The sequence below is a fragment of the Serinus canaria genome, chromosome 1 (genome assembly GCF_022539315.1).
Source record: "Serinus canaria isolate serCan28SL12 chromosome 1, serCan2020, whole genome shotgun sequence".
Lineage (NCBI taxonomy): Eukaryota > Metazoa > Chordata > Aves > Passeriformes > Fringillidae > Serinus > Serinus canaria.
The window spans coordinates 48,717,950-48,744,645 of NC_066313.1; the positions used below are offsets into that span (position 1 = coordinate 48,717,950).

The following is a 26,696-nucleotide window of genomic DNA, read 5'->3' on the forward strand; positions in this document are numbered from 1 at the left end:
CTGAGGTTTGGTGGGACAGCCTGCACTGCATGACAGAAGTGCTGAAATAGTCAGTTTTCCTAGGAAAAGGTAGCCAGAGAAATCAAGGAGGGAGTGTTGCCTTCTCTGTGAAGAAGCAGTTCAGATTTTTGAAGTTCTTCAGTGGGATGGAAGGTAGTCTGGTTGATAGCATGTAGGACAGAATGAGAGGAGAGTCCAGAGGAGAATCACAGGGGTGTTATGGACCACTCATTCAGAGTGAGGGAAAGGAAGAAGCATTCTCGAAACACCTTGAAGTATCTGGATCACAAACCCTAGTTGCCCATGTGGGCCTTTAACCTTCCTGACAACCTCTGGAAGTGCAACAAGGTGGGATGCATTTAGGGAAGACAATTACTGAAGACTGCTGCGGATAACTTCTTGATACATGATGAGATAGCTAAGACTGACAAACAGCAGGATCTGTTATTTACCAGTAGGCAAGAATTATTTTTGAATGTGATTAATTAATGGCACCTTTGGCTGTACTTGCCATGAAACAGTGGTGTCCAAGGCACTGAGGGATGTGAGGATTGAGAGTAGCAGAATGAGTGCAAATTTTAGTCTATTCAGGAGATGGATCAGTTGGATCCCATGGGAGGCAAATGTGTTCCTTCAAGGTAGTTCTAAAAGGTGTCAGACTTTTAAGTACAGCATTATCCAAATGCAAGAACAGGAAAAATGTTTGTGTAGCAAGAGAGTGGTTCAGCCAGAAAAAGAAATTATTATAGAGCTCTGATGCAAAAAAAGAGTACAAAGGAGGTGGAACTAGAAGCTGGCTAGAAAGGAGGAATTTAGCAGTGTGAGCACATAAGAAATATTGTTAGGAAGGCCAGCAGTCAGCTGGAAATGAAACTTGGAAGAGATATTGAAGATAACATGAGCTTCATTAGTAGGCTGACCAAGGGAAATGTCTTGTTGTTGAATGGCGTGGATGATTTAGTCACAGATGTGACTGAGTGCTCAGTGTCTTATTTGCCTCCATCTTCACTAAATTTTATCAAGGCTCTGCCTTTAGTGAAAGGGTTCAAGGAGGACATCTACCAACAGTGGATGAGGTTTGAGTCAAGAGCTCCTTGAAACAACTGGTGCCATACAAGCCCATGATACCTGAGGAGTACATCTGATGGTTGTGAAAGTCTTTGTGAGGCTGATCACCAGTCCAAGAAGTCAAGGAAATTGGGGCAAGTTACAGGTGCCTGGAGAAAGGCCTATGTTACACCCATCTTTACAACAATCCTCAAAATCCAGAGAAAAGCTTGTCATTTTTTCTTCTGGCCCTTGGAAGACCCTGTAGCAAGTCCCTTTGAAACACATTCTGACTGCTTGAAAGAGAAGGTAATTGATAACAATCAACATGGATTCACAAAAGGTAAACCATCCAAGGCCAACCTGTTTGCTTTCTGTGATAAAAAAGATAAAACAATCAGATTTGTGGTCACAGGAGTAACAATGAACATCATTTATCTTGACACTGGAAAGGTCCCACAATATTCATGCACCAGTTAGAACTCTGCATTCTGAAGAGATGGACAACTAAACAGATAAAAGGCTTACTACTTAAACAGGGTCCAAAGTTTGTGGTTAATTGGTTGTACCTTAGCTTAATGTTTTTGACAAGCAGAGTATCTCAGGCATCTATCCTGCCTAAGAGATGATTTTATGGTCATGATCTGTTCATCTTTCAGAGCTGAATTACTGTCCTCATCATTCATTTCCTTGCCCCATTATGCTGTCTCAACACTCACCTCTTTAAAGATATGATCTTGTTCCTTTCATTTAAAAATTTTCCTTTACTTTTTACATAATTTCTTCATTTTAAATAGAAGTAGTCTAATTCTAATATACATTTAAGGCAACATGAGCATATATTTAATCTCAGATTTAAAATTGTAAACTTTGCTCCTGTAATTCCATCTCTGTACCTAAGTGTGCCTTCTGCCTTTAGCCATCAAAATATGTATTTTAGCATATCCACCTACATGGACCTCTGAGCATACTTAAAATTCACAAGAAGCTATTTTCTTTTAAACCTTGTTTGTTGAAATATTTTGAAAAAAATAACAGGATGTTTAAATAATCTAGAAATCGGTGTTTCTTTACATTTTGATGAATTTCTGTTTCAGTCCTGGAAGGAGGCTCATAAAGACTTATATTCTTTCCTTGTTACTTCAACTGGGATTATAGGGTAACTACATCAAATTTTCTTTCAGACATCTTTTGTTGCCATTTGGCAATCCTGATATGTTTGGTTTGTGGTAAATTAGTTCACAGCCATTTTTCCCTCTCTGCAATACTTAAATGTTCAGGCATATGTTAAAAGGTCTATCTATAGTGCCACTTGCCATATTTGATTTATGATGTGCATCTGCAGTTGGGTCACTTAATAGCTCTCAAAGAACTGATCTAGTACTAGGGTCCAAAATGGATGCTGTTCCTTGTTTCTTTTTTGATCATGATCTTGATTACAGGACAGAATGGGGACCTGACCTGAATCATCCAAGCAGGCAAGATATTGGGTCATAAGACCATATGGAGTTCAGGGCTACCACATGCAAAAGATTCTGGACTGATGTGCGAAATCCAAAAAATGCAAATACAATCAGAAGTTAACACTCGGGACGTAGTAGCTTAGAAACCAAAAATAAGAGCAAAGGTGTTTGATTATTGTGTCTTTGACAGATATAACCAAATTCTGCTGCTTTATTGTCATCTTCACCAAATGTAACTTTAGATTGGAGGAATCTTTTATTAACTGTGGCTGTTATATGGAAATTTTTCCTAGATGTCATCCTCCTTTAGTAGAGGATCCCTGTCATAGATACTTCTGTAAAAGTGGGCATTGAATGTCTGTATTTTTACTCCAGCTAAAGTGTGAGCTTGTGTCCCTTGTTTAGATGTACTTGTTCATAATCTTGTATTCCTTACTATAGCTGTCCTTTTCCTAGCTCCAGAAAAGGTAATTTGTGTTAGACAAAGTGTACATTGTTATGGTAACCATCCATGTAGGGTCAGTACACCTACAGTTCTTAGATCTATTAGAGGTTTTGAGGTATCCTTTCCCCTTCTAGCATTGCCTGATCAGGTCATATCTGAAAGTGGAGGCTGATCCTCAGATAAAGGCCATCTCATTAAAACTGCTGGTCATGCATTTACTGGGTAGTCACTATTACAAAGAGACAGATTCCTCTTGATTTGCAGAAAATTCTTCTGCAAAATAGCAAGTCTTTATGGGAGTGGAACAGATTCTTTGTAGTCATCTCTGAGTTTTACTGAATCAATTACAGCTTCTGAGAGATTTCTGAAACAATTATAGTTGCCCTCCATGAAATTTGTCTTGTCAGTGTGCTTGTGTTGTAGTTGAATAGCCAGTGTTTGCATGCTATAATTTCAGACTTTTCCCTAGGGTATTCTTCATCATTCCTGTCTTGCAAGAAATGAGACCTCTGTGTTAGACATTACTTTGCAAAGTTCATAGGAATTTTCATTAAAGATTCATAGCAGTACTGCATCTTGGGGAACTTCAAACTCTTCAAGTTAGACTAGTTTACGAACTATCCTATTGCAGATACCCAGTGCAATGATAGGTTTCATTTCTTATGAATGCCATTAAGAGTAATAATTGTCAAAACAACTGTTTGATAAAAACATGGCACATTTCCAGGCTGAGTTTTTTGGGTTTGTTTTTTTGTTTTAAATAAAGCTATGGGCGTATGATGAAAGTAAGTCAGAGAAACATCTGTTTAACTGGACATGTGAGTTGGCAGAACTTCAGGAATGACTAGAGGAAGCAAAACCTTAGCTAAATTATAACAAATGTTCATTTGGTAATCTTTTTTGAAAATTGCTGTTTGGTAATGATCTGGGTTTTTTAGTTTGTTTCTAATAAAGGAAAGACTGGGTAATGTAAGCTCAATTCTTTTGTCTAGCAGCGTGAAAGCTATGAGTGCTTTCTCTCTGTGTGAGATTATTATTAGGAGCAAATGACTGCAGGATAGCAAAGCCAGGTTAGGATAGTTAGTGGGACAGGAATTTTTATCCTTCATTCTAATAGGTGTACAAATAACTGCTCAATCCACAGCTAGATGTGTTGCAAGCATTTTATATTTTTTACAGGTTTCTAATACAGTTTGTGTATAGTCTTATCACCATCTCTATTTCCAAAACTCTAAGTTGTCCCAGGCACTTGAGAATGACATGGAACATGGTACTCCACAATCCAGCTTTTTTAAATTACATTATCTGTAAAACAGGGGCTTCTGATTGGTTGCACATATTTTTCATAACTTCCTTTAACCTATAAGAAGCACTCTGGAATTCTAAAGTAACTTTGCTGAGGACAGAATTCTGGAAAGCTAGATACATGGATTTAAAATAACTTCTTACCTACTCCCAAACAGTATTAACAAATAATTCATATTTATAAATAGTCATGTCCTGAAACTTGCTCTCAGCCTGGTCTTGCCCATAAGTCTGCATTTTTCCATTTTTAGGTTAAGGAGACCCCATCATTTATTCCTACAGATACTTAAGCCTTGTCATGCTTATTATGAAGCAGCAGCTTTTTTTAATTATTGTTTTTCTCCCATATCTTCAGCTGAAAACTCCACAGTTGTCTGAACAGAAAGATCATTTCTCTGTAGAAGGATTTGAGGCACAAGTCGTTTCGGACTGCTTTGTTGGTGGATTTCCTGAAATTCTTTTGATACAATCTAAACCCAAGTCAAACCTGTTTCCTAGTAAAAAAACTTTACCTGTGGTTTGTAAATTTGTAGGCATTTGAATAAACCAAGCTTGTCTGTGTGTAGAGAAACCTTAAGTTAGTTCGTGTTTAGTCTCTACCTTATGCAGTAAGGATTGCTACACAAGAGGAGATAAGATTTTTTGCTTGTCGTCAGCTCTTGGTTGAGATCAGCTCATCTGGTAAGCACAGTTGTCTTCAATACTTGTAGGAGTTTCAATGGTGCAACTGAAGAAATAGAAATGGTCACACAGGATAAAGCCAAATATTTTTCAAGATCCATTTTTGACTTTTTTTTACTCAAGGCTTTTTTTTTTTTTTTTTGGTAAATCATGAATTCCTGGAAGTGAGAATAAAAAGTACAGTGAGCCTGTGGTGAATCCTTAGCCCTTTGAAAGTGCTACTTATGTAGAAATGTATAAGTATGACCAGAAGGGCTGATTCCTCTCTGTCTCAGCATTAATGTAGCTACTGGGTCTGCTGAGGTGGTGCTTGCTAAGACAGGATGAGGATTTACAAGCATGACTGAGAACTGTGGGTATAACTTAGTCACCATGATAAAGAGATATAACGGAAGAGCACAAGGTTTTTTTTGAGGAGAGTAAAAATTGGAAAGCTCTCAAATTTTAGATCACCCATTTGTATAGCAATTATGCATCCATTCTTGTGCCTCAGGGTGCTTCTCAGTGATATTGGTCACTCAGGTACAGGATGATGGCCAGGGGAAGATACAGATAATAGACTTTTCCCCAGAAAGAGAATGCTCTGTAAAAAATTTGGATGGGAAACCTGGTTGGGCAGATGACAGAAATATCAATCAGGATATGCTGGGTGGGTTTCAACCTGTATTAATATAAATGTTATACAGCGTAATGTACTATATAAATATTTTTTAACATAACAGTACCTGGTGTTCATATTCTTGAAAATATATGCTAGAAAATACATGCATCTTTTGGAAATATCTGAGGAGGTAAAAGACCAATCTGTCACTGAAATTTGCTTGTGCAAAATCACAGAATAAGGAAAAAAAAATTATGGAATTGCATCCGAAAGGGTTATTTCCATGTTACTATGTAAATAGTGACTGGAATTTGTCTAGAATACTGCTGATAATTTTGGATATGCACTTGAAGAAAAGGTAAAATCAAATTATGATATTAATAAAACTTATCTACTGTTTTGCCATTCAAGAAATATCAGAGATCTGGTTCACTTAGGAATAGGCATACATAGACTACCAGAAGATCATCAGAAGGAAGGATTGTGTAAACCTAAGAGCTAGGTTTGTGTAAAATGGCACAGTTAAGACTGCTGAATACATTGGATTGGAGAGGAAAACTGTTTTAAGCTTCAGAAAACCTTCCAAAGCTGTGTGGGAGGCAAGTAACTCAATCACATTTTCATGTAATGAAAACACATTTCAAGAACTAGATTTAATGAAAATGCCTTTCGTAAGCTAAAGGCAGTTAATGAAAGATTTTAAATTATGTAGTTGCCTGTTGCAATGAAGGAGCAAATTTGCTGACCAAGAGATCCTTGATTTTTCTCTTACTCTTAGGGTGGGAAGGGAGGTTTTTAATGTTTTTTAATGTACTTGAATTCTTTGTTATTACTGAGGGTAAGATTTCTCCTGATTTGGGATTCTTTCTGAGTAATTTTGGTTTTATTTCCTTTGAGAAACAAAAAGAACTTGAAGGGACTTTTTCTCAAGCCAAAAAGCTGGAGGTTTCTTTTTTTTAGTAAACTTATGCCATGAATGTGATTGAATTACTCAGGATATAGATAAATTGGTTAGTATTCAAAGGATGACAACATTATCATGCTTGTTCATCGGGTATAAACCAGTTAAGACAGTACACTGAGTAGTGCTGAGATTCTGAGTTAGCTGGCTCTGCTACAATCCAGTAAAGAGTTTTACCATCTTTTACTTAGTAGGAATGTTGAGAATACATAGTAGCTTTCAGTTAAACTAAAAACCAATACCAGGAATTACTTTTTAATAGAGTTTTTAAAGTTCAAAAAGTAAGTTTCCTTTAACAAGTAGGGCAAGCACAGAACCATGTATCTTTGCAAAACACTTTGTAAGACATTGCTTCTGCAACCTTGTAGTTGCTGCCTCTCAGTGATGACATATTTAACTGCTTTAATTTATTATGTTTCTGTGTTCAGCCCTGCATTCTTGCACTTGCAAATCAGAACATCCAGGTCAAAGCTTCTTTTGTAGCCACACAAGATTTTTAAATGACTGCTTGGATTTTCACCCTTCCTTTTTCCAAGTCTTTCTGTCAAGTGATTTTAGGACTAGCATGATTATTAATGGTCTTCTAGATGGAAAAACATAGTTTACTTAGTCTTTGAAGTTCTACCTTAGGTGCATATAAGTGCCCAAGTTAATCACAGTATGTCCCTTATTACCACCTATTGGTACCATATTATTTAATTGATGATACACTTCTAAGAGGCTGTGGCCTCACTTTTGTGATTATCCTAATTTGTTAATGATCCAACAAACAGTTTTTCATTTTTTCTTGAAGCCACAATCAATGAGAGATATGTAAGGGTGCATGAAGTAACTGGCAAGACACAGTTGAAATAATACTGAGATATCCCAGATTGCACAGGATTGTGTCCAGACAGCGTTTGAATTTCTCCAGGACAGGAGACTCCACAGCCTCTCTGGGCACCCTATTGCAGAGCTATATCACCCACAAAGCAAAGACATTTTTCCTCATATTCAGCTGGAGCTTCCTGTTCTCCACTTTGTGCCCATTACCCCTTGTCTTGTTCCTCGGCACCACGGAATGATCTGTCCCCATCTTCCTGACATCCACTAAAGTTCATTCCTAATCCATATTTGAGGACAGTCCTACACTTGCATCTTAACAATAAAAATATGGACACTTAGCAGTAATAAAATACTGAAACATATCTTCCAGCAGGGTAGATTAAAAAATAAGGCTAAATTTTGAAAACTGCAGGGTAGGCAACTTTGATCTTTCCGCTTATAACTGGCAAAAAACTTTTTACTTTAAAAATAACAAAGGGATAGATAAAATAAAAATGGTTATTAAAGACATGAATATCCACTCTGAAACCTTGATCCAAGTTTTTTTATCTTCATCTCTAAAACAGGGGCCCCATATTTATGATTTCCCTTGCCATGTACACTTATTAAATAGGAGCTCAGGGTTAGTGATTTCCTTTCTTCAGAGACAGTAGAACAAAGGAGGCAAGAAGAGGGTTCAGATCTTTCCATCTTACAGTTGTAAGGTCTAGTAAGCATGACTTTCATTTCTAATAATAATGAATTTTACTTCTAACACAAACACCAAATCAGGGTTGAATTTGCTAGAGATTTCACAGCCTTAATATAAGAAACTCTGAAATTCTTTGCCTGATGCTGCAAGAAGGAAAATCCCAGACTGTGTTCCACTTCCACAGAAAAAAAATGGTTTTTCCTGATCCTAAACAGACCTGTCAGATCATTGCATCCTGAAAGAGATTAACTCTCTGCTGATAAGAGCAGAGTAATTTTTAATATAATGGCCAACCCTAGATATGGGCTAAAGGGAAAAGAAGGCAGCTGGTTCCATTATTGATGCCCAAAAACATGTGACCATTTTCAACACAGTGTTGTTTATGCAATTTTGTTATGCACCTTGGGGTATTTTGGGGTCTTTAGAAAAGTCTAAATTAATGTGGCTGCCTGACATCCTCAATCTCAATCCACTCTTAATCTGTTTTTTCCTTCTGTTTCTGATACTTTAAAAACATAGAAAAGTGAGGTATTTTCATGGTAGTGTTTGAAGAAATATGTGAGAGATATTGATATTACTTTTCAATTTTAATAGAATTTTAAATCTTCAATTATGACTTTTTAAGACTGAAATTGAAATACCTCTATTTAATGTTTTTAATGGTCCAAATAAGAGTTTAAGCAATTTTCTAGATTTTTTTAAATGACAGTGCAGTATTCATATCAAGACTGCTGTTAAAAATATACTCAAAATATATTCTTCCATAAAGAACTTTTGCCTTCAATAATAAATGCAAAACTTTTTTTCCATGTAATGTGATTTCTTTGTGCTTTCACAATGCAGAAAATTTAGATAAAATTATTTTTTTATTTCAACTAGTTGCAAAATTTAGTTACAGAAGTTTCATTGATTTTTCTATTGTAAGTAAATCTGCTGAAGTAGTTTATTTGAAGTCCATCAAATAAAAAGGCTGATTCTGATTTTTCCTATTTCAGGTTATTGTGTCATGCAATGAAAGACCATATAGTGCGTGTCGCAAATGAAGCAGAATTTATTTTAAACCGACAAAGAGCTGAAGATGTCCACAAGCACGCTGAGTTTGAGGTAAGCCTGAGAGCTGGTGCATTGCTGGTTCTCTGGTTTTACTCAGTTGACGCCTAGACTGTAACTCCCTGCAATAAAGATTTTATTTTTTTCTTCCAAGGAAGAAATTTACATTGAAAGCATTTCAAAACTGGTTTTTAAAAGCTTTGGTAAATGTCAAGCACAAGGAATGGGTTTAATTTCTCATCTTGTCATTGAAATTCATAAAAGCATTTACAGCTTGAAGAAATGCCTTAATCAGAATGTCTAATCTGATGTGGCAAACCTTTTGGTTCACAAAGAACTTTTCTGATTTATTGAAAATAGTAATGCAAATCACCTATTAATTATTTTTGTTGATTATTTACAACAGTATGTATGAGTTCAGTAAAAAAGCAAACCAATGATAGACTTAAGGTATGTCATAAAAAAATAAGAAATAGAAATGTTTTGTTGAACAGATTTAATATTTTAAGGTCATTTTCTTCAAACATTTTGAATTTTGCAGCACTTTAGAACACTTGCTTTTCATGTAGTGAAATACGATAATGCATATCTTTTTTGGTAGTTAAGAATCGTTATCAACAGTGTGATTGAGTACTGGGAGATGTAACAAAGTAACTGACTCCCATAATTCTTAAATGTGTATAATTCTTTCTATGAAAGGAGTCAACACTTAGTTGCTGTTTCATCAATGAGTGATGCAGTATAAAATTTAAATTATGTTGCTTGAAGGTGATCCAAATGTTAAATTCCCTGGTTGTAAAATGTCTTCAGTTTAATAGGTTTCCAATTGTTTACTCAGAATTAATTTTGTTCCTATTAAAAAAAAGTCATGCAAAAGTAATGGAGTAAATTTAATACTTCATTTTTGGCATGATTTTATCAAATATGGTTTTGTATTTTTATGGTGTTTCATACGTTTAATCACTTTTTTTTATAGTTTCTTAACTTGTGTTTGCATGTTTGTGTAGATGTAGGTATATATGCGCAGTCCTGTATTTTCACATCTTTTACTGCTCAAATGACCCAGCATTAGGATTGAGATTGACAGACTTAGTATTGATAATAATAAATATCTATATCAATTTATTAATCTGTCTGAAAATGTCAACAAGCACCTGGTGGCTAGAAATAGAATGCAGAAATCTTAGTTTTGAGGTTTTTATCTCCTTGAAACATCTCTCTTCAATGTGCACTTTTAAGTACTAGTTTTTGTGCTCCTTGACCTAACCGAGAACTGAGAGACACAGAGATATCTGTTGTCATTTTGAATACACATAACCTTTACTTCATTTTGTCAGAGAAGACAGCAGACACTTGTCATGTGGGATCGCAACAACTTTATTACCAAGCTTATACTGGATATTTTGAAGATAGATAAAATTGCATTTACAATTAAGTGTATGTCAGAGTGAAGTTTCATATTGCTTCAACAATAAATAACAATTGATATCTATCAGAGCATCATGCAGTAACCTAAGATGACAATGGAAGATTGAGTTATCTGCTCTTTGAAGAATACATTGAGGTATAAGATCTGTCAGAACTCCAGACAGAATGAGAATATTCAATTAACTTCCAGCTTCTGTTAGCAAATAGGGTTTAGAATATTAACCAAATTCCCTAAAGGAGTAGCCTCAAGTCTGTCTTATTGTCTGGTAAAGAAACCAACACGTTTCTCGTATATGAAAATTCTCATTACATTTGTTGTAGAAAAAGACTGAGGTACACATTTTAGGTGAGTAAGTTGAAATCTGCACATCATAAAAGGAAATTGTAAAATGTAGACTGTTTTAATGTGAAATTCACAAGTATTTAAATAAGGTGATGGTTAAAGTCTGAAAGAATCCTTTATATACTGTCTTTAATAATGGTGGGAATATAACTAAATATTTTATTATTCATCCTACTTGAAAGCAGTAAGGACAAAGAGATTTCTGGTAGTTTTCTGCTACATGATTGTATATCTGTCATTTTGTTTTAATAAACTGTATAGGTGTACCTTCTGGGGTTTAGTACATGTTAATCAGTGCTCTCATCTAGAGAAGTGCATGACTATTTTATTTTTTTTTTCTGTCCTTTAAACTTTAATTGAATCATTATGGGTGAAATTATTTGTTCCAAGCTGCACCAAGTTACTGTGTCTCTTTCACAGACCACGGACCAGCATCTAAATTTTATTCTGTGGCTCCAGTTGTAGTCACAGACAGGAAAATTTCTCCCAGAATGGGTATTTCACAGTTAACTTTCATTTTGTTAACCTTTGTAATTGTTCAGGAAGAAAAATGAAAATTTAATTTTACTGTCCAATGAGCTGGTGAAATATTAACCTCATTAATAAGGCAGATCATTGTACTAATTGGTGCCTCCCTGTACAAGAAGATAAATTGGAAAATGAATTAACCCTTTATGAATTAGTGTAACCATTGTTCTTTTCCAGATAGATTACTTGAAATTATGTCTGTAAACACAATAGAAAGACCACTGTTAGAATCATACTGAATGCTAATGTGATCTGCACTAAAAAGGTAGTGTGCAGAAATATTAAGAATAAAATATAAAGTATGAGGTTAACCTAATTTTAATTGCTCTTTTGAATACTAGAAAATTAGTTTCTATTGAGCACTATTACAGCATCGACTGTTGGCTAAATGTTCTGAAATGGTGCACAAAAACTGTAAGTGCAAAAAATGTACCATAAAAGGTGTTTTTTTTAAATTAGCTATTCTTAGAGTATTCTAGCCTTCGCAATTTACGCCGAGAAAATTATACTTTTAGTGGATTTATTTTGATTACTCTGGCTGCTTTCCCTTTCTTTAGACATTTCGAAAGAATTTTTACGAGGAGCAGAAACTGAGTTCAAACTTAGCATGATTTTGAGAAAAGAAATGGGAAAAGATTGTCCTTATATGTAAAGAAACAATTTATCAAACCAAAAATACACTATAGAATTCTAGCAATTTAGAAAGAAATTCACATGAAGGTCAAGAACCAGAGCATTTATTTTAGACGTAGTTTTCTCTCAAAGGACACATGATGGAAATATTTGATTTTTTCAGTTTAAAAGATTAGTGATATTTTTATCCATTAGGGTTTTTAGAATTGGTAGTATGTTATCAAAATTTTGCATGTTGTGGTATGAGATAGAAAATATACTCTTTTTTTTTTAGTTTAGCATCTGCAGCAATAAAAAAAATCAATAATTAAAAAATTTTAGGTGTTAATATAATTTAAAAATCAAATTCAGTGCATAATTTTTTCTTGTATATTATTCTATTTATGTTAGAGGTGTATTTTATACCTGAGAACACATGAAACATTTTCAAAAGAAAGGCTAACTTTTAAGGCATCTCCATGGCCACTTATATACACACACCCACATGTATGGCTTAATGTTTTTAATTCAAATTCTTTTGTCTTTGCCCTTGGTATTTCAGTTTTTACATGTTCTAACAGAGTGCTTGTTCATGGATAATATGACAGGACATTTCAATTGAATGGTGTCATGATCAAGAAATATTACTGCAGAAAAATTCAATGTCCTCACCTAGACTCTCCTAAACCAGACACTGTTTTGTCACTTCCCCACCTCTTCCATGGTGGTATTGAGAACTGGAGGCACAGGAGGTGAAAATCACAAATAGAGATAAGAACAGTTTACTGGAAACAGCAATGAGATAAGAAAGAGAATGGTAACAGCAACAATATTAATACCAAAATGTATAAGACAAAGAAATGGTTTACACAGTAAGTAAAACAATACTAGACCTTTTAGCCTGCCACACTTTCTCTCAGACCAGAGAGAGAGTCTCCCTTACTCCTGTCCCTGACAAGTGACATGAGATGGTATCAAATAACACTATGGTTTGGACAGGCTTGCCTCCTTGCTACTGTAAAAAAATTAACTCTGGATGAAATTAAGACAAATGGCATGTCCTATACATCTAAAAAAACACTTTAATGAGTTCTTTTTATAATCAGAGAGTTAAATAAATAAACATTTTAGGGTGATCATAAGTAGCCTATCTTTACCAAAGTGGATGTTCTTTCATTCCCAGTCTCAGTGTGCTCAGTACGCTGCTGACCGGAGAGAGGAGGAGAAGATGTGTGATCACCTCATCAGTGCTGCTAAGCATCGAGACCATGTCACGGCCAACCAGCTGAAGCAGAAGATACTCAACATACTAACAAACAAACACGGTGCCTGGGGAGCTGTTTCTCACAGGTAAGCTGCAAACGTAGAAAGTGTGCGGCTTTAAACATCACTTGCAAAGTTTGAGAGTAGCAGGCATTGTATAACTGAAATGTGATTTTATGAGGGGTTTAAATGTACTAAAATGTAGCATATACAAAGCTGAACAAAGTGCAGCTCAATTAAGCCAGTATTCCTATTAAAAATTAATTTTAAAATATCTAAAAATATATTATTTCTTCTATTTGTAACTGATACAGTATTTCAGGTTTTATTCTGGGCTGAATACTGTGTTGAGTGACAGTACTGGTTTTAAAAGTTCATTCTATTCAAGATAGCAGCGAAATTAAATGTTTTCTTACATCATGCCAAAGAGCCTTGCTTCTCAGAATCACAAAAATAGCCAGTGGCTAAAGTGCTGACCCTGGTGTAGAAGATTTGATCTGGAATTGGTCCTTTCCTTCATTCAGAGCAAGGTCTTGAACCTGGTCTGTCATGTGAGTGCCCTGTCTGTGAAAGTAGAGTCTGCCAAGTCTCTCTCTTGTTTGTGCATTCTAGCCACAAATTATTAATTAGAGTGAAACAACTCAAAAGAAATCAAGGGAGTTCTGCTCCCAGACAACCAAATTTTACAGCTTGATTTTCTATTTAAATTCCTCTTTATCCGCTCTGAATCATGCAGTGAAGAACAGGGAGATCCATATTAGTTCTGATAAACCTTTTCAGGAAAAACATAGTTGAGATGGATAACACAAATACTATTTTCTAGATAGATATTCTTTGACAAAACATATTTGATTTATGTTGACTACATAGTTAGGATTTAAGCCTATCAGAAAAGTTTCCAAGTAATAAATTTGACATGTGAACAATAAGGTTTAATAAATAGCACATATGCTGTTCATTCTTTTTATAATTCTATCTGGTTGGTGCTTGCAGTTATATCGTGTTTAAAACAAAAATGAATTTTTTAATGTTCATTATCTAAAGAAATTACTCTCTCCTAGATGATGATAGAAATTTATTTATTTTTTTAAGATGGTAGAAATTGTGGAAATTCAGTCTTACAGAAACTCTGTTGTCTAACACCAGAGACATTCTGTGGGAAATTACAGAAATGACAAGTAGAAAATTGTCATATGGTTAATTCAAGACAAGGCTTAGTCCATAAGGGAGTAAGCCTTGTCTTGAATTATATAACTATATAGCTATCTCTAGTTGAGGCTTAAAGCTTTGTGTCTGGAGACTTGAACATGCTAAAAATAATTGTGATTTTCACTCCTTTTAATGTCTTTGAATAATTAATAGCAAGTTTTGAATAATGTTGTTGATCAACTTAGCAAATGCCTGCAGACACTTTGCAGACTTAAATAAGTTCCTGGTGACTACTTTTTCTAGGAGACTATGTCTTCTGAGGGCCAAATAACTTTTATCTCCTGGATTATTATAGCTTCCTAAATGGCAGCAGTCCACTGCTGCAGCTTTTTCTTCTCTTGAGTCCATGATAGTTTCTGATGGGTCATAAAGTAGCTTGTCATCTGTGACAAACCTATGAAATTTCGTACACTAAACAAAATAAATTTTTGTTTTATCCCTGTAATGCAACTTGTCCAGTATTGTCTGCCTCTCAGTTACTGGCACAGCTGCTTTCCATTTTTGGTGCTTGCAGTGCTAGGTGCAGTGTTTGGCTTGGCTGTGTTTTAGCCACACACAGTGGCTTAACCTGGAGAAAGGGGCAGAGTACAAGGTCTCCAAGTGGTGTTCCCCATTTGTGGGAGCCAGTTGGGAAATGGCCTTGCACTGCAGGTTTGGCTGTGTGTACCATGGTAGCCTTGTGATCCACAAGTACACAAGTGCACTTTCTGTCGTAGGATTACTGGGCTGTGAGTGGGGAGGACTGGAATGGCAGCAGGGAGAGGGAGATGCCCAGTGGAAGAATATCTGAGCCTTCTTAGGGAGCAATGTCACCCAGTGGGCAGGTCTGAAAGGCTTTAAGGGCAGAAAATGGAGAGGGGTCTCATAAAACTCCTCAGCCAGAGAATGCAAAAACTGTTGTACACTACAACAGTTAGATACTCCAATACTTTTTATATGACGGAGGTCGAGATGACTTCCAGAAACATACACACCTTTCATCTTGGCTGGCACAAAGCACAACAGGACTGGTCTCTATTTTTAGTTCCTGACAAGGAGCTAACAGCATTAGCAATCTCTTCATAAACTCATGCTTCTCTGTGCCTTGAGAGATACAGCCTGACTGGAATACAGTTACTTTAAAAATACACAAAAACCACATTATCACACTAGACCTCTGCACCTCTGTTGTGATTTTAAAATTTCGTGTTCGGAAAAGTGTTCCCAGTACTGAAGACACACTTCTGGTCTCCCGTTCAACTGAGCACTTGAGACCCTTCACTGAAATGGTGAATTTAGGGAGATCCTTCTCTGTCCCAGATGGGGCAGGGTAAGAAACAGGCCATCGCTTCTGCACAATAAATACTTGGGTAATAGCAATGCCTTTTTGCATCCAGAATGGATAAGACAGGAAAATATTTGTGCAGACACGAGTGTGATTCTTCAAAGCTTCAGTTCTCTATCTGCACAGTGGCAGCTACCAATGCAGCATAAAATACAAATATGTATAGAATCATAAGATCATTTCAATTGTAAAGAACCTCTAAGATCATTGGGTTCAACCGTTAATCTAGCACTGCCAAATCCACCAAAAACGAAGTCCCTAAATGCCATATCCACATGTCTTTTAAACAGCTCCAGGGACGGTGAATTAACCACCTCCCAGGAAATTTGTTCCAATGTTTCACAGCCCTTTAAGTATTACATTTTTCCCAATATACAATCAAAACCTCTCCTGGCCTAACTTGAGGCCACATCCTCTTGTCCTATCTTGCCCTGTATATTTTTGTCTGTCTCTTTGCAAGATAAACAATTTTCAAGTTCTTTAACATAGATGCTCACATTACAAAATATTATGGTTTCATTTCATCAAATATTACCCAACTGTAGAGAAAAGTTTTCCTTGTGTTTGCAATTCAACACAATTGAATGCAGCTTGTAAGCCTCCCCAGGTTTTGTGTCTTTGGACATTGTCTTTGCAGAAAGCAGCAATCAGCATTTACTGTTTAATCTGTAGGTGCCACAAAGCTTACTCTTTGTTCTTTAAGAAACAAAGAGATTATTAAGAACCACAGAAGGTTAGTACTGAGAGGAAAAGCAAATGATGTTTTGATGTATTTTACATTCTATGGTATTTGTAAATTATGAATTTTAAATATATTATCATAAAATCTTCCCAAAATGTCACAAGACAGGAATGAAGTTGAATGGTATGAGCCAACAAAACATCATATTAGACTTTGAATTCTAAGTTTTAGTTATATATAGATAGCTTAACTAAAAATATCATAAATTAATAGCTGACCAGCATTTCAATTAGCTTCCTAATTAGCTATTAATTTATGAAGGTCAAATTAATTATAGGCTAGTACTCCAAAACTTGAATAATGCCTACAATCACAATAATTTGTATAACAAATGCCTGTCTGTATATTAATCAATTAGTAGTTTGAATGGTCTGAGAATCTCTTTACTCTTTCATCTCCTTCTGACTAAAAATGGCAAATAACAGTTTGAGAAGAACCTTTCATTTTTTTTGTTTGTCAGTGTTAGCTTCTTTCCTCCTTCACAAATATTTGCCTTTTTATCTTAAAGGGAAACCCAAAGTTCTTTTTCTCAGTTTCTGCCAAGTGTGAGCATTAAATCCTCTACAACAAATGGAAATTTACTGAATCATCTCATTTTCATCTGCATATCTCAGACCAAGCATAATAGATTTCAAAATAAATCCCATTAGTTTGTTATAAATCCTGTTTGTGCCCTTCAACAAAACTAATTCCATTTCCTGCATTTGGGCAGTTTGATACTTTTAAGTATCTTTGTTACAGCTTACCCTAAACATCCTTGGTTTTTTCCCCTTTTTTATTTTCAACATTATATCAAAATTAAAATTCTGCAGGTTTTTCCCATTCAGATGAGAAATTGATGAGCTAGTTACTTCTTTGATGCATTTTCACTTGTTCAGAGGGAATCTGGAACATCAGGAAGAATCACACAGGGTGTTTCATGGCTTAGCATCATGGCTTAGCATTCCAAGCTTCTTTAAGCCAGCACTTACCCTCAGCTTTTTTCAGGGTTATAGTTTTCATGTCACAACATATGCTTCCTTCTGCCTTCTCTGTCAGCTTCATATGGTGCTTCTCTTCCTCTCCATCTGTGTCTCTCCCCATACACATATTTAAAAAAAAACGTTTTGTAAAACTTGTCTGTACACACAGTTCAAATTTCTCATCAACCATATGAATGCCTGTGTTTTGGCCCATAAGCTGTTACAGTCTTACTTCAGCTTCTTGGTTTTATCAGATACCTCAACTTTGCAAAAACTTTTATTCAAGAATATCAAATATAAATATTTCTACAGTACAGTTTGTATAAATTTAAAGCAATTTAGAGCAATAAAAGGAGTTCAGAATTCCAATTAGCCTACAAAATCTAAATATGAAATACTTGTCATAGATATTTTCATATGATCAGTTTTGGTATTCACAGGAGGACTACTATAATGAGAAAAATGACATTTAAAAATGAGACTTGGTTCTCTTGCTTTCTGTGATTTAATGAAGGAGGTTCCACCTACATTAAAGCAGCTGTACCAAATAGCAAGTATACAAGGGCTTTTTCTGTTCAAATCCATCTTTGGTTAAACTAGACACCCATAACAAATTAATCATTCATGGTGGAGGGCAGGGCTGTCAAACTCATTCTGTGGTGAAGACCAAATTCGTCTGGGGAGGCAGGCTGGAAATAAAAAGTTTCTTGCCAGTCAGCTAGTTTTGTCTCTCTCTGAAGCGTGAGCTTCTGAAGAGATTGGGTTCTGCTGGGGGCCAGAGGGATGAGAACGGAAAGAGAACTCCCTTTCCCAAGCCTATGGGGGTTGGCAGTTAAATAAGTTGATTCTGGAAAAGCACTGTTTCTAAACCAAATGTTTCCAGTTTACCGCAAGGGAGAGCAGATCACAGGAATTTGGAATGTTGTTTCCCTTACAGCCATCCTTTGGCATTCTCTGACTCCACCTCTATACTATGCTGTCTTAGGAAATTCAGAGAGGCACAGAACCTATTCTAACCCCCACTGCAAATCAGATTAATCTGGTTTAGCTATTCATTCATTTCTGGCTCATTTTAACTGTTAGGCATAAATTAAAAAGGGGGCTTTAGCAGTGGAAAAGATTGAGGACCAGATCCTCTCTACTGGATCCAGAAGCGTGTTTGATGTGTCCTTTCTTAAAAGGTCTCTTAAGGTTTTGCATTTTTTCCACATACTCTGTAAAAACTGTGAATTTTCTGTTTCTTGAATTGGCGGAATTTTAATTTTTTTTGGCAGAATATATTCTTCAAAATTTGTCTGATTGAACTGCGCACTTTTTAGCTTATTCTTCAGCTATCCTGTTACAAGTTCCAAATATTTAGTTCTGAGATGAATTAATCACAACAAAAGATTAAGAAAATGCTTTTCTACCTTCTGTTGTTCTCAATTTACTGCAGTATTTGACAAACCTTTAGATCAGCAAATGTGTCAGCAACATATTTTTAGTCCATTATTAGTTATCCATTTATAGCAGGATTTAAACATGATTTTGTTAATCTTATCACTTTTTCGTAGGACTTTACATTTCAATCCATATTTTGACTTTCTTACTATGCTTTCTAGTGAATGGCTGCTCCAGCCATTGCATACCCTTTTTCTTCCTCCCTCCCTGACTGCTTACCACTGTGGTGGAAGGGAGAGACTATTTGAAGGAGCTTTTGCTAATGGAACTGAGAATTTTGACAAGCATGATGGAAAAAGGAGAATGTGAGAATTCTGTATCCTTTCCTAATAATAGGCGTAGGGTGATATTTACAGTAAAGAGATACCTGCCAAGAAAGGAGCATTGTATTACCAGAGATGGGCTGTACAAGCAGCTGAAAAACTTGTGTGTGTGGGATTTATTCAGTTCTGTATTTGTGCAAGGTTGCTCAGTTGTTTTGAACTGTGGCACTGTTCTATGGAGTTGTTCCCACAGCTGGAAGAAACCTCGTAAGGAAATATTTTTTTTGGAAAGAGGGAGTGTTTTCAAATGTTGAGAAACAAGTGGTGCTCAAGAAAGACTTGTTCAACTCTATGGAGTGACTTGTTTTTCTGCAGGAAGTGCAGTACATGTAATTTCATTATAAAGAATGAAAGTCTTCTGCACTTTCACCTTATGACTTCGGCATTATGAGGATTTTTTTTCCTACTTCCTACTGCCTAAATTTGGGGTTCCCATAAAAAAAAAAGGAAAGCTTTGTAATTTTTTAATTTTATTTAAGACTTAGGGAAAACAGATCTTTAGATGTCAATATCTTCTTTAACTGGAACACTAATCAGAATGCAGATCCAAATTTCATACAGTCAATTTGTGATTTATATATTTATTGTAGGACTATACATATACCAGGAGGAAGGCCATCATTAGCAGGCTGAGGGTGACTTCTGCTCCTCCTTAAGTCTGGCCACTCAGCTTCCAGGGAGCCAGTCACAAGAACAGCCATAAAGGTTCAGACCTGTGGTCCATCCAGCCCTGCAACCTTCAACTATAAGTGAACAATTAATAAACAGCAAGATAGGACAAGTAGACGTGATGGGTCCATCTAATACTCAGACTTCTTGAATTTTCAACTCAGGGTTTCCTGAGGAATCTCAAATTCAGTCAGTCTTGGTTTTGAATTTTCCATGTCTTGGTAGGACTTTAAAGTACCTTCTGCCTTAATGTTTTCCTCCTAGCTCCTACAGTGGAAACAAACTGCAGAAACAAACTCTGCAGTGGTTATCAGCAGACTGGACTAACAGTTGCTGATATTAGAGATATTCGACAATGTTCCTAGCACCTGTTCTCCTTTTCCTGCCTCCAGTTGAGAAACAAGTAGAAACTCAGTAGAAGACATGAGGGAAGAATTTCTAATTGCTAGCTAGCACTTTGCTCACTTTTCCTCACATGTCTACCTAGTATTATCTGGGCAATATAGCAGAGGATTTCCCATCCTCCCCATATAAAAGAATAGAAAGAAAAGAATAAAAAAAGAACAAAAGCCATAGATCTGAAGATTTTGAATAAGAAAATTTTATTCTTTTAAGTAGGCTGTATTTTCTCAGGAATTAAAATTCTTTAACATATTCTTTATTTTCTGACATAAAATGGGTAAGACCCTATTTTTAAGTCTTTTTCAAGTATCATTACAATCCAGGGCTCTTTCCCATGTGATGCTTCAAATATATCACAGAAGATGAATGCCATGCTGTAGTTTGTTTTTTTTTTTTACCGAAGAGAAAAATCTGTAGTGTTTTGGTAGACTTCTCCATCATTTCTTCTTGTAGACATTAGGAGTGGTTTAACCAGTGATGAAAACCCAGTGGAACAATTTTGAGTCTCTTTGTCTCAAAAGCTTAATGTCTTGTACTTTTTTATTTGAAAGGTATTTATTTCCAATGATACTGTTGTCAAATAATTAAGAAATTGAAAAGAAAGTTTGGAAAGGAACAGAAGATTAAATCATCTTTAGGCACTGAGGAAGGTGTAGTATGTTACATCCCAGTCACATCCTTTGTATCCCCCTTTCTTTGTAGGATATGAAGTGCAATTCTGCAAACACCTCAGAAAACCTGTTCCATGTCTTTGAGAGATTTATAGATGAATTTGTATGTACATTATTAGATCATTTGCTTTGCTTAAAATTAAAATAATTATATGTGATTTTAAACCTAGCTCTTGTCTTCTTAGTTACTATTTCCTCACGGTAATGTGCAATCAGCTAATATAGGTAATATACTGATCTGTTTCTCTTTTCTGCTCTGGTTTTGGGTTTATTTTTCTCCTCTTTTTCCACAGTAGGGAAAAAAGGATCAACCCTCCTGATGATTTTTTTTTTTTTGCCCCATTTTTTCTTCTCTCTTGTACAACACCTTCCTCATTCAAAATATTTTAGAGCTTTCTTAAGCCAGTTCTTGGAGCCCTGTCTTGCAGAACTGCTACACGGGAGCAATAGGCAAGTGCACATAGAACTGCTGCTCCCAAGTGCCTGTAAAAAGGAAGTCCTGTCTTCAGGTGTACAGGAGGAACAGGGTTACTTGGACACAGAGGCCAGAACCAGAGTCTTGTCCCCTTCCCTCTTACCACAATATAATTTAGCAGGTTTTCTTTGGGTTTGGTGTTTCTGTATGCATTTTGTTAGCCCAGTCTGTATATTCACGGACACTAAGCTGTGAAGATCATCTTTAGACAACTCACATTTCTGATTTCTGAAAAATATTCCTAGCATATGTCTCTCTTTCAGTTGATCACTTTTGGTTGGGGGCTTTTGTGAATTTTGTTGGTTGTTTAGTTGGTTTGGGGGTTTTGGGTTTTGGGTTTTTTTTACTGATTAATTTTAACTTTTTAAAACAGTGAAAAGTTCACACAGATTTACTTTGACTGTTTCAGAAACGATGTCAGTCATAGTTGTGACATGACTTGAAGGAGGTTGCTGTACTTGATTATATTGCATTCCTTTTTGATAAAATAGATATGGTAATGCACAGTATAATTCTAAAGACCAATTGCATCATTCAGGTTGATATTGAAAGTACTGTCTAAGCTTGGTTTTATTATCTGGTTTTACATAGCTTATGTAGAGTTGGTACATTTATCATTATGCATTTACTTTTTCTTTATGACTGTATTTTTACATAACCTGCAAGCTCTGTTTTTTTCAGCAGTAATATCTGTTCACAAAGAGTTTTGATGTATATTGTAGATCTGTTTCTTGTACACTTACAGATATATATGAGGGTGACAGATTGCAAGCTTCTCCCAGTATTTGGGCTCCCCAGTATATTGGTAACTGTTGTCAATAATATGGACTGTTGGTTAGGTTGTAAAGCTCCATTGCTCAGGAGTGTTATATTTTCAAGTCATCTGTCATGGTTGTGTTGTAGAGATAGGGGACTATTTATGTTTATGGCATTTTAAGTAACTCAGTAAGACCCTTTAAAATATACAGAAAAGGCTTGTTTACTGTCATCACTGCTCACTTAATCCTGTGACCTTGACATGATCGCACGCCCATAAAGCTCCCTGCAGGTAGTTCAATAAAAACAGATGAAGATGAATAAAACAGAGTCCAATGATTGCTTCAGCTTCAATAATATACTATCTTATGCCATAAGTATTTCTCAAACATTCAATAGTACTGAACCATTTTAAAACCCAATAATGTAGCAGATTATCCAATTGTCTAGATTATTACAAAATCCACAAAAAGATTCATAAACCACATAGATTCTGTGTTTAATTTGAGAATGCTAACTGTTGTTTTGAAAAATAGTCTGTTTTCACAATGCCAAAACACTAATATTGAAATTATTTCTTAAAGTGTCCCAATTTTTCAGATTCCCATCGTTGTTTTTGTTTTTTGTTTTTTTTTTTACTTTTCTCCTGATATCAAATTATATTTATCAAGTGGGGATGCTTTTGGTTTTGTTACAGTCACAATCTGAATCTAGGAAATATTCATGTGAAATAGATTTCTTTAGATGATTTACTAGAGGCTATGTTTGCACTTATGGTAGGAAGCAATAAAAATGTACATAAAGAGGAAGTTAAATTTGATGTCTCTTAGGCTCAATTTATAAAAACTACTGAAGCCTTTGGGATACTTTGCCATAAGAGTGCAATAATTTCTATGCATAATATATCTTGTGCTATGTGAAAACATGGAGGAAAGTAAAGTATGATATATTTGACTCATGGTGAGTGGAATGTTGCTTTGGTATTAAAATGTGTTCACTTTCATTTCTTTAATATCTAGACATTAAAGTTTCCAATTTCTGTTAGGTAACAATGCATTATTTTTAAACACATAATAATCTTTTACACTGAATAATGCCCAAACCTCTTTTACAGTCTTGAATAAAATGCAAAGTTTTCAAAGTTGATGACAGCTTAATAGTAGAGGAAATTTATTTAGTGAACTTCAGACAGTATTTTCAGTGGTAGAGTTTCATACCGAACTGCTGAGCTAAAAATTGTGAAAATTAAGTGAGTGAAACCTGTCGAAAAAGAAGCACAGCCAGAATCAAGTATTAATATGTATCTCCTAAACTAAAACAGACTCTACTATCCTTTATTATTTAATTTTAATTAAGAACTTCTGAAAAGAATGAGACAAAATAAAAAGCTACCAGACATTTTTTTGGCCAAATGCCAGCCAAGTATGAATAAAAAAAAAAAAGCTCCTTTATTAATAGTCATTTCATGTGAGATCATGGTGAGTTGGTAAAAATCTCAGTTAGTATACTTTTAGAGCACCCACATAGGCAAACTGTTAAATCATTCCCTCAGTATGCACTACCTTTCATTTCTAACAGTCTTGGAATTAAAATCTTGAAAAAACCCAACTGGAAATTTGTGTGGAATAGCCAATTTATCTGGAAATATTCTCAAGGAAAAATGTATGGTCTGTTACATTTTTAACAAAGAAGGTGTTATAAAGTTTTGAAGCCTGATTAAAAAAACAAAAATATTAAAATTAGTATAAAAGATAGATTGGAATTTATGAACAATTCAGTAGTGTTAGAGAAATATTAAAAACTCTTTTTAAAAAAGGATTTTTTTTAACATAGAAATTACTTTTTTCTTTAGAGAAAATTGTCCTTTAGCTTATCAGTGTGCTGAGGCTTAGTTTTGACTGGGTTTTATGACATATGATACTGTTTAAATTGTTGTTCTTGCTTGGTGAGGAGTATATTGTCTTCCCTAGAAAGAAGCAGACATGTTTCTTCTGAAATACGAGCCATAAAAAAATTGATGTACAGGGCCTCCACTGGACATTCATTCATGCTCCTTTCTGAGTGGTGATCCAGTGTAAGCCATGTGCATTAATTTTTTAATATGTTCATTGCACAATCTAAATCTACAAGTCAGTGTTGGGTTTTATCTATGGTACTCCCTGTACAACTGTATCATTTGATAACCTTTTTCTAAGCTGTGAAAGTGAGTGATTGACAACTCAGCAGGGACTATCAAAAGATTCTGCTAAATTTTGAACAGAGACCTTTTCTTAGGAATGCCCTGTTTTGAAAGTACTATAATAGTTCTTTTATTTCAGTCACACTGACAAATTTCTAAGGGTGGCACTCTAAATACAATATTTATTTGGAGGATTCCCCTTCTTTAAAAGTAATCCATAAACTATCAATTTGAGTACACTAAAATTTAAAAAAAATGTACTTCTAGAAACTTGTTCTCTATTAGGATTACAAAAATATATTTACCTTAACACTTTTATTTTTGTTAAATTTAACTTTTCAGAATCCTCCCAGTAAAGTTGTAATGCTACTGTTTTCTAAAAGACATAAAATCTGTAGGCAAAATCTCAGCTGTAAAAATTAAAAGGCCACAATGGACATTCCATAACAAGTAAACATCTATAGACCTCTGTGTCATTCATGGTTTCAATAACCATTTATAGGATGTTAAATCACGGGCAAGTTTTGAGGTATCTCTTAGTAATTGTTTGAGTTTCCTGGGCCAGTGACATCTTAGGTTCTCCACTGGCTCCAATAGTCTGAAATTTTTATTGGCTTATCCCTGTATTCATTCATTCATTAACAATTGTAAAGGCAGGATACATACCTGCTACTGGTACTCTTTCAACCCTGTTAGAAATTCATGGTTAATATCACCACCAACATTAGAGAAGCATAAAGATAGGTCAGGGAATGATATAACTGGTGTACATATAACTCATGAGTATATCTGCTCCAGAAATTGCAGGCACTTGGAAAACAGATGAAGTAAAGTAGGGAAAGGAAGGTTTTCATCCTACCTAACAAGTGCTGTCTGACTGAGAAGTAGCTTTAAGTGGCACTGAAGAGTCACTTTGTAGTTCCTCTGGGTCTTGATCTGACAGAAAATAGAAAAACTCTGTAAGCAATGGTCCTTCCTCCCCAACTTTTATTGTCATGTCTGCAACCAATAGTAAAACCACAAAGTATCAGCCAAGCATTTGTATTACCTTTTGAGCTAAATTTCAATATAGTATCACATTTTTCACTATTTTGAGAATAGAAAAGAAAGGGAAGAATCTTCTCTCTTTCCGTAGCTGTGTTCACCACTAATCACTTTGTTCTCCCTCTGATGGCAAAAAAAGGCAATCCACAGCAAAATCAAAAAAATTTTACTAATCCAACATCAATGGAGAAACATTAAATTTTGAATTCCTTTATGAGCTGGAAGAATTTTTGGGAATTCCAGGTAGGAATTCCCAAATTTTTAAAAAGAAAATCTGAATTCTTCTATGTCTTCACATTTTACATTTGAATCAAGATAAGAAGAGCCTTTGGGGTCTTTGTGTGAAAAAGGGAAAAATTGATGGTATATTCCAAGGTTTTCTCTCTTTTTACATAACAACTTACTTTCTTTTCTTTTTTAAACCATTCAGTAATAATGAAGGGGTCACATGGTTTATGGAATTTATTGTCGTGAAGTCTGTGGACTCTTCCTCAGTTTTTTGCCTAAATCTAATTGTCTGTGAAACTTAATTTTGAGCCCATTAAGTGTCTCTATTTAGAGTAGTAAGTATTTCTTACCTTCCAAAAATTTTCCTGGAGGTTTGGGTCACTGAAAAGTTTTCAAATTATGCTTTACTGAGCATATGCATAGTTTGTGCTCTCTAATATATGGGAAAAAAACAGAGATGTAAAATCACTATTTTATCTGATTGTTTCATGCATTGAAATCAAGAATTAAGAGGTAAAAGTACTGCAAAATTCTGTTTCGTTTGTGCACTGCATTAAGTCACTGTGCTCATGTGTGCATTTGTCCCATAGTATGAATTAAGTTACAGAGTATATCCTTTGACATTTTCTTCAGCCCTGCTGTTTAATTATTTTTAGTTTTGTGGTGTACTTATTTGTCTGCTTTTTCCCTTCAAAATTTTATTCTTGGGCATATTTCTTAAGCATTCCTGGGTAATGCAGGAATATTTTGCATCTGATTTTGAGGGTGGGTGAGAGTTGTTTATCTGTGGGTCAGGAAAGCAATAAGAATGAAAAAAATGATGTGTTATTTCCATGATCTAAATGTTCTGCAGCAGTAGCAGCAGCTGAGCAGCTCACTGTTATTCAATGCTACATTAACTTTTCCATTAATTCTGGTGCTGTAAAACATGAAGCCCTTAAGCATTGCGAAGTTGCTGCCTGATTTTTGTTCCTTTACATGGCTGCTGTATATTTGCATGCTACAGCCATTACATGGATAATCACCATC

The 26,696-nt window shown here is 35.2% G+C and overlaps 1 protein-coding gene across 1 annotated transcript in view; it reads left to right on the forward strand.

The window, feature by feature from the left end:
* Nucleotides 1-26,696, forward strand: part of NBEA (neurobeachin) — a 453,025-nt gene that overhangs the window by 223,643 nt on the left and 202,686 nt on the right. Inside the window, exons 37-38 of the mRNA XM_050977434.1 lie at nt 9,015-9,123; nt 13,164-13,330. Coding sequence (XP_050833391.1) covers nt 9,015-9,123; nt 13,164-13,330 — 276 coding nt within the window. The remainder of the gene's footprint in view (nt 1-9,014; nt 9,124-13,163; nt 13,331-26,696) is intronic.